The 8,738-nt window shown below is 33.5% G+C and overlaps 1 protein-coding gene across 1 annotated transcript in view; it reads left to right on the top strand.

Annotated features, from left to right (window-relative positions):
* The first annotated feature begins 5,312 nt into the window (after positions 1-5,312).
* LOC107859272 (low-temperature-induced cysteine proteinase) overlaps positions 5,313-8,738 on the top strand; it is a 7,722-nt gene continuing 4,296 nt past the window's right edge. The window contains exons 1-4 of the mRNA XM_047406860.1: positions 5,313-6,042; positions 7,973-8,208; positions 8,303-8,440; positions 8,548-8,738. The exon at positions 8,548-8,738 is cut by the window's right edge and continues 14 nt beyond it. Of these exons, the coding sequence (XP_047262816.1) occupies positions 5,550-6,042; positions 7,973-8,208; positions 8,303-8,440; positions 8,548-8,738 (1,058 nt within the window). The 5' untranslated portion in view covers positions 5,313-5,549. The remainder of the gene's footprint in view (positions 6,043-7,972; positions 8,209-8,302; positions 8,441-8,547) is intronic.

Genomic DNA, 8,738 nt, shown 5'->3' with positions numbered 1-8,738 from the left:
CATCGACGGGTCTCTCAACTTGACACGATCTTTTACTTTGGCACCTAAGATGGATGTTGTTCATTTTAAGTACCTAAGATAGTCATAATCTGGGTCACTTTGACACTTTTTGCTGATTTCAGCAAAGTGAGTGTATCACACTTATTTTTGGGCGCGTGCAGCATCTTTTTAGCTCATTTTTTATTTAATTTTATCACCTTCTTCCCTATTTTTTCATCACATCATCTTTCACCATTTTCTTAAGCTCAAACTCCTTTAATGGTACTTCAAAACTTCCCTTATTTCTTAGAGAATAATTTATTTGAATGTTTTTTCCATATCACTTCTAATAATATAATTTAAAAAGTGAAAAAAATAAAAATTTGTCAAAAAATTCAACCTCCATTAATGGACGTTTCTTTACGTCATTTTGATCTAACTAATTAATCAATAAATCATTTATTCAAGCGATTGAGTTGATTTAGTTGGTGTTTCTAAATTCATTTTGCAAGTTGTATGTAAATAAAGCGAAAAATATGTTGGATATTTTGAGCTAATGGTACCTATATTTTCTTTTGTTGATTAGTTTTCTAATCGAACATAGGCCTCCTCCTCTATTTTTTTTTTTTTTTTGTCATATATCTGAAATTCGGGAAGCTATTAATGTGGATCTATCATCCATAAAGAATGAGGAGACATGTTTATCATTCTTGAAAAATTCAACCTCCATTGATGGGAAGGTTAAGCTTGAAGAATGGTTGGGTTAGGAAGATGAAGTCAAAGTACTTCGTAATTATTTGGTCAAAAGCCACGTGTCATTAATTCATTGGACACCTTGTAATGTATTTTGGTCTTTTTTTAAAAAAAATTGTGGATGCATATAATGATGTGACAATTTAAAAATGAGTTGACACAAATTAATTGATCATTTAATTCATGTCAGAAGCGAGTGCAATTCGCACGTCAGAGCCTAGAGCTAATGCAAAAAGGTGCCAAAACGACACACTTTGTAGTTGGTTTGATTGTTTAAAATGAACAATGTCCACCTTAAATGTCAAAGTGAAAGATCGTGCCAAGATGAGGGGCGGGTCGATGTATTTGGTCAATTCTTTAAAAGGAATCATTTCGATATCTGTCTTATCACAGTGGAAAATAAGATCTTAGTAGTGGAACCTAATTTTTGTGAAAGCTATTAAACTGAAATGGGACAGTCAAAGGTGAAGAGTGAGCTGTATTTAAAGTTTTAAACAAGCTAAAAACGCTAACTGCCACTTCACTATGATTTTAGTTCTAACTAGTAGCAACAACGAACAAGCTAAGGTTGGCGTATATTCGATTCTTCTTAGATTTTACTTGTAAAATTATATTAGATACATCATTGTTATTATTACAAAAAATTTAAAATAATTTCATTAAATATCTGCAATGTATTGTGTTTTAGTAATTTTTTAAAATTCCAATAAAATTTGAAAAATGAATTTAAATTTTAAATATGACATATCTTAAGTTAGTAGTAATAAGAAGATGGCATCAGGAAAAGCTGCGCATACAAAATTACAATGGATGTGACAAAATTCATCTTTGTGGGTACAGTTTTGATGAATATTTTGTTTGTTTTCTGATCCAATTTTTGTCATTTCCTCCATTGATACCTTATTTGTTGAGGAAAAACTGGTTATAATTTAAAGTGGTTGATGTTTATATCAATTTATCACATTAAAAATAAAATCATATTTTTCATTCTAATTAAACTTCTTTCCTTTTAATCTGTAACAGACGATGAATTTGAGTCACAAGAAATTTAGACTTGAGAATCACATATTTGACGTTCGGCAAAATTAGATATAAGTTAGATAAATTTTAAAAATTAAATACAAATGAAATAACAGTATACAAATAAATCACAATTTTTTTTTTTTAAAAAGTGAACATCTCATCACATCTTAGATATAATCATCTTTGTCTCATCTGATTGGATACGTGTTATCACTTTCCTTTTGCCTTCCACGTGTATTAAGATTTCATGCTAACGATTTTTAAAGAATAGTTAATCATCAGGATTTTATTAATATGTGTACTAATTGACAAACTTTTCTCTAAATAATTTCGTAGATTAGAATAAAATATCAAGTGGGAACTCACATGATATACTCAAAGTAGAAGAAGTGCTTAACAATTCTATCCTTATATTTCTTTATGTTTAAAATTACCCTTGTAGCCCTGTACTTTTCAACCAGCATATCCCATCGTTTTCTTTTCCAACTTCTTGGTAAAATAATGTCAATTAGTTATTACTAAGTTTTATTAGGACAGATTATGACAGAATAATATTATTGGAAAAAAAATAAGAAGTAAACTGAAGACAACACAAAAGAAACCAAAAAAAAAAAAAAAAAAAAGCGTGGTGGGGCTTAGCTACAATAATGGGCGTTGATGGAGATTAAGTCATCTAGGTACATGTTTGTCCTGATTCACACACTCAGTAACCTTAGTTCTAATATGAAATATTATACTCCTCTTATTAAATCTTAATTAAAATTTTAGCTCAGTAGTTCACAGTAAGCAAAGCATCTTATATTTCTCCTATTATCAAAAGTTATGGTGGGATGAAATATATATATATATATTGTATTTTTGTTTTTAATCAGAAATTCAAATTCTATAAAAAAAAATTACTTTTGCTAGAGATTATTTTTCCACAAAATAAATTTTTCCATATGAATTTGAATTAATAATCCAAAAACGAATGTCAGTGGCTGTATGAAAAGATACCAAAAGAAAACTTATATAGTTGCGCAGATCTGTAGCTTAGCAGCAGAAGCACATGCTTTATATATGCAGAGTATCTCTTAATTTATTGCTTGTTTAGCTAAACATTTAAAATCAATTAATTTGATAAGTGTTTTTTAAAAAAGTAAATACAAAAGCAAATTATGTTTTGGCTAATAAATTTAGAAAACGCTTTTGAGCAAGCTTTTAAAAGTGATTTTAAATATATTTTTCTCTTTTTTTAAAAAAAGTAGTTTTAGGAATAAACAATTTTTTTTTTAATTTATGAAAAACTGCTTCTGCTACTTCCACTTATTTTCATCCAAAAACCTACCAAATACCGCAGTCTTTTAAATAAAAACTAAATACTTTCGAAGAGGTATAAATTTAGACAAACAAGCTATTAATCTACTCGTCGATTTAGATCTCACGTGCAATCCTACCCTACCAACCAACACAAGCACCATTACAATTTACACGTAAATTTAAGTTAGACATAATGATATTGTAAAGAATTTTCATATCATTAAAATACTTTAATAATATAACTACTTATAATAAAGGGAATTACTTATCATTTCTGTTAGGTTTCAGTCCATTCTTATTATATGAAATCATTTATAATTATATTTTAATTCATGCATTTGTATATGTATTTTTTACTATTGTTAGTTGTAAATGTCTTTTAACATTATTTTTTATCTCAGATATACTCATGAGAAATTCAAAACTCTCTATATTGTCCTTTCACTTATGGTGGAAGCCACGTAGAGTTATGTGGACTTTTTAATTATTTTAAAATATATATGATTTTTTAAAGTCTCAGTGATGTGTTTGAGCCTTTCAACTTTATCAAGTACGTGCTTCACATTGTTGTATTTGCTATTAAAATATGCACGATTTATTTTTTCAATAATGAACCACATATTTTATGTATGACCCCTTTCCCCTTGATTTGGTTAAACGTTAGAGGATATAGAGCAAAATATATAGTCTCATTTTAAATAGATTTAAAGGTAAGATTGGCCATCCTTAGTAAGGATAGAGGTTAGAGGGTATTTTAGAATTATAACAAGAGATAAGTCGGTACCTTCTCGAACTATGTTAAAGTTATACGACACACTTTAACTTCACAAGAATCTTATTGCCTTCAAATTCAATTTTAACTTATTTTTATCACTTTTTTGTGCTGAGATGACATCTTTTATTACATAAAATGAGGTACACATCAAAAATGTTATGTCAGCTAAAAAAATTGACAAGAAGCGTTATGTTAGCTAAAAAAAATACAAAAATATGTTAAAATTTAGTTCAGCATAGTAAAACCTCGTGAAAAATGGAAATGTGTTAGTAGCAAATTTGGTAATAATTGAGGAGATACTGAATGCTTTATTATTATAATAATAAAGATATGTTAATGCCAAAGGGTAGTTCTAAGAAAAAGATGGCATATTATTCTTATCAAATAAACAGAGCAGTAGGAGAAATTGGTGATGCAAATTACAATAGATGCGACAAAATTCAGCTTTGCCGTTGTTCAGATCGACAGGGAAGTTGGCGAAATAGATTATCTGGTCGTCCTACTCCTGAATTTTCTTTTATCTTTGTAAGTATACTTCGAACTTCGATGAATATTACATTTTCTAGTTCAATTTTACTGTTAACTTAATACATATATATATATACGTGCTCTTTTAACTCGGTATCAGCTGACATTGATGTCTTTAGTTTTTTAAGTATAAAATAGCTGTTTAAATTGTCATCAAAATTGAATAAATAAACACATTTTATGTGATAAATTACTTGAGATGCGTGCATCCTGCACGTGTGATATGTGTCATGTAAAACGCATACGCCTAATGATAACTATTTGTGCTCAAAGTCAGAACACACTACTGAGGTATCTAATCCCATTCACTCTGCTCGTCAGGGCTCGAATGTGCGTGTGTGTGGGGAGGGGTGGGGACTAATTTGTGGAAATATCTTCAAACATCAAAAAAGTTTTCATTCAGCTCCACTGGGTTCCACCTTCCATGGCCCTCTAAAAAAAGTTAAAAGAAATAAGTAATTGAACATAAACATGTGTAATCAACTGCTGATCTATAATTGACTCTTATTGAAAAAGACTTGATATTTTGTTGGACCCTAGAAACGAAAGGAACTTTATATCATTAAAGGAAAATAGGGTCTTTAAGCATGTTAATGCATGCATTAGATTCATTGCGTTACTAATGCCGTGGATTTTGAGGTATTAGTAATACACACCTCAATACATAATAGAGTAGGGTAAAAGGTATATAAAATAAAATACTATTAATACACATTAAACTAATACATGCATTAACATCTTAATACACTCTATCAAACGATACTAGAGTTCTTTCAAACAGTTGACTGAATCATTGAACATCACATCAATGGAAAAGAGTTGTGAAATGGAAAAAACTACTGGCCAAAGCTTCTCAGTTTATTTTAGTTACCAGCTGTATGTAGGGACAAACAATAAATACTTGAGTTAACTGGGAGTAGCCCAACTGCCCAAGTCATTGAAGCATGATAAACATAAAATATTATTAATTTAAAATATCCACACCAACCATCCTCTTCTTTTTTAAACAATTCTATTATTCCCATTCTCAAGTCTGAACAATAGCTAACTGTCCACAATTGTTCATCCCTTATCATGGCATTGACTAATTGGGAGCCTCAAAAGGCATCTTCTCCAGAAAAGTAGTACTAGTATATATAGTATACAAATTGAAGTGCCTCAGAATCATTTCATGGTTTGATGTTACTGAAAAATGAGAAATGTTCAAGAAACTTGTCTTCTACTTTTTCTTTTCTTGATCTTAGCTGCTTTATCATCTCAAGTATATTGTCTTTCTAGTGACTTTTCAATATTAGACATACCAGATGAGTTCATATCAGATGAAGGAGTTTTCCAACTTTTTCAAGAATGGAAGCAGAAGCATGGGAAAGTTTACAAGGATGAGAAAGAGGAAGAAATGAGGTTGGACAAGTTTAGAAGGAATGTGAAGTACATAGTGGAAACAAACTCAAAAAGGAAGTCAACTTCACAACATTTTGTTGGTCTGACTAATTTTGCTGATATGAGCAATGAAGAGTTCAGGGAAGTTCATGGTTCAAAGATAAAGATGCCCTTTAACAAGAGGAAGATTATTCAGATGAAGAATGTGGAAAAAAACCCAACTCCAATTTCTTGCGATGCTCCTCGTTCGAGGGATTGGAGGAAACATGGGGCTGTCACTGAGGTCAAGAACCAAGACCTATGTGGTAAGCTCACTTACGTTCTTTTATCTTTTTCAACTGATCATCTCGCCGATAGCTACATGCTATTTTTCCTGCCTGCCAGTCAGTTGATCTGATCACTTGAATAGTAAAAAAACACACACAACATACCCAGTGCATTCCCACCTAGTGGAGTCTGGGGAGAGTAAAGTGTACGCAGACGACACCACTACCTCAGGTGAAGATCACTTGAATAGTAAGTGTTGGAAATGAAGTTTATGCTCCCCTTTATTCAAGTCTCTTACAGTTTTAGTAACTACCTTGTTGCTTATTGGCTGGAGGTGCTTCTGAAGTTTACAGCATGATATAGTACTGAGAAATAAATGTTGCTTCTATATAGTAGATCTCTGGATAGAAAAAAGGTAAGTAGAATGATTTGAACATTCAATGGACAGGAAAAAAGGGTACTTCAGTTGATTTAATTCTGTTTCTCTCTCAGATTATAGCACATAAGGGTGCAGTCGTTTCTTTAGTTTGATTTGCTAATAGAGTGTAAAAATTAACACCAATAACTTGATACCAATAAGGGAAAATGAAGATATGAATACCTTCTTTTAAGCTTCAAGCTTTACTACAATCTTGTTTGGGATCCAAAGAAGTACTGGAGAGGAGTGATTGGACGCGACTGTCAAGAATAGCCCTTGGGCCTAACTTAACCTCAAAAGCTAGCTCATGAGAGGAGGATTGCCCAAGACTATATAAGGAGACTAAGGACCCTTATAAGACGGGTGGCCCAACTTCTGAAACAATGAACTAGGTGGTCTTGACTTTGAATGAGCTAGCTTTTGAGGTTGAGTTAGGCCCAAGGTCCATTCTTGACATGGTATCAGAGCCAGGTCCATCCCCGTTTTGGGCTCCCGGTCCACGCACCAGTGTTAGTTGGGCGTGGGCGTGAGGGGGGTGTTAGAGTGGGTAAAAGTCCCACATTGGTTGGGGAATGGACTAGTGGTTTGCTTCCATGGAGTTGGGTAATCCTCATCTCTTGAGCTAGCTTTTGAGGTTGAATTAGGCCCAAGGTCCATTCTTGACAATGACATGAAGCAGTTACAGCTTACTGAGGATATGACCCTAGATAGGAAGAGATGGAGGAAAAGTATTAAGGTAGAGGGCTAAGATGTGTGGTCGAGTCATGGTCTGTAGCTAGGAGGGTTTGGTATAGCTTCGGTGGTAGTTCAAGGGTGGGGGTGGGGGGTCCTTGGTTTGTTTATGTACTTTACGTTTGTGGCTGCCGTATCTCTGTTAGTTTATCTTGTTGCTCACTTTCGACGTTTTTGTCTACGGTCCTTTGTCTTGAGCCGGGGTCTATCGGAAACAGCCTCTCTACTTCTTCGGAGGTAGTGGTATGGACTGCGTACATTTTACCCCCCAGACCCCACTATGTGGGAATATACTGGGTTTGTTGTTGTTGTTGTTTGGGATCCAACCAAAACAAACTATTTTTGTTTTATTTTAAAGAAATGTTTCATCATGTATATGTCCTGGTGCTTTTAGTTTTTACTTTATCACAAGAAAAAAAAGTCCAGGTGCTTGTAGTGTTCGTATACCTGTACTTTGTTCGGGGATTATAAATAGCATTGGAGGCCACATCGATATTGGATTGACTTACATAAGTTACATGTTTTACATCTGGGCAGTTTCTAAGAATTATATTCCCTGACATGATCAGTATCAAAGGCAGAATAGGCAATCTGCAGATTGAGCAAACTTACAGTCTAAATGGACCCTCTTTGGCTTATGTTGCTGGTCAACAGTACTGCTACTGTGGCCGTTTCCTGCTTTGAAATTTCATAACAGTTATGGAGCAATCCAGATGATCCATGGTCTTTAAATCAGTTATGGAGCAATCCAGATGATCCATGGTCTTTAAATCTATATTAGTGGAGTAGTTACTTTGATTTCTACTACACATTTGCAGGAGCCTGCTGGGCATTTTCAGCATGTGGAGCCATGGAGGGAATAAATGCAATAGTTACCGGTGAACTTATTAGCCTTTCCGTCCAAGAACTTATCAATTGTGATAGTGAAACTAATTCCGGCTGTTATGGTGGATATATGGACCCTGCTTTTGAGTGGGTGATCAACAATGGTGGCATCGATTCAGAAGCTGATTATCCATACACTTTCTCTCAAGGCGCATGCAATATCACCAAGGCATATGATGATCAATTTCATATCAAATCTTCTATTCGTTTTTCAAAATTATATCCTTCTCTGAAAGAAAATCTTAATCATTGTTCCTCAATAGGTGAACCATAAGGTTGTAACAATCAATGGGTACCAAGATGTGCCACAGGAAGAAACTGCCCTTCTTTGTGCTGTCGCTCAACAACCTGTCAGTGTGGGCATCGTTGCAACAAGTGCTGATTTTCAGCTATATAGAGGGGTACTCTTATCCGTTACACTTTATTCACGTAATTATTTACCCTTTCTTCTATCGAGATTCCTAAAATAACGTGTACTCCCTTTTCTTGTATTATGGGAAAAATGCAGGGAATCTATGATGGAAGTTGCTCTAGTAGTCCAGATGACTTAGACCATGGAGTACTAATAGTAGGATATGGTTCTGATGGGAATGATGGCTACTGGATAATCAAAAACTCATGGGGTACATCATGGGGAGTGGAGGGGTATGGATATATAAGAAGAAACACTAATTTGCCATATGGTGTTTGTGCTATTAA

Source organism: Capsicum annuum, chromosome 2 (genome assembly GCF_002878395.1).
Source record: "Capsicum annuum cultivar UCD-10X-F1 chromosome 2, UCD10Xv1.1, whole genome shotgun sequence".
In the NCBI taxonomy this organism is placed as follows: Eukaryota; Viridiplantae; Streptophyta; class Magnoliopsida; order Solanales; family Solanaceae; genus Capsicum; species Capsicum annuum.
This window is presented reverse-complemented; position numbering and strand designations above follow the sequence as displayed.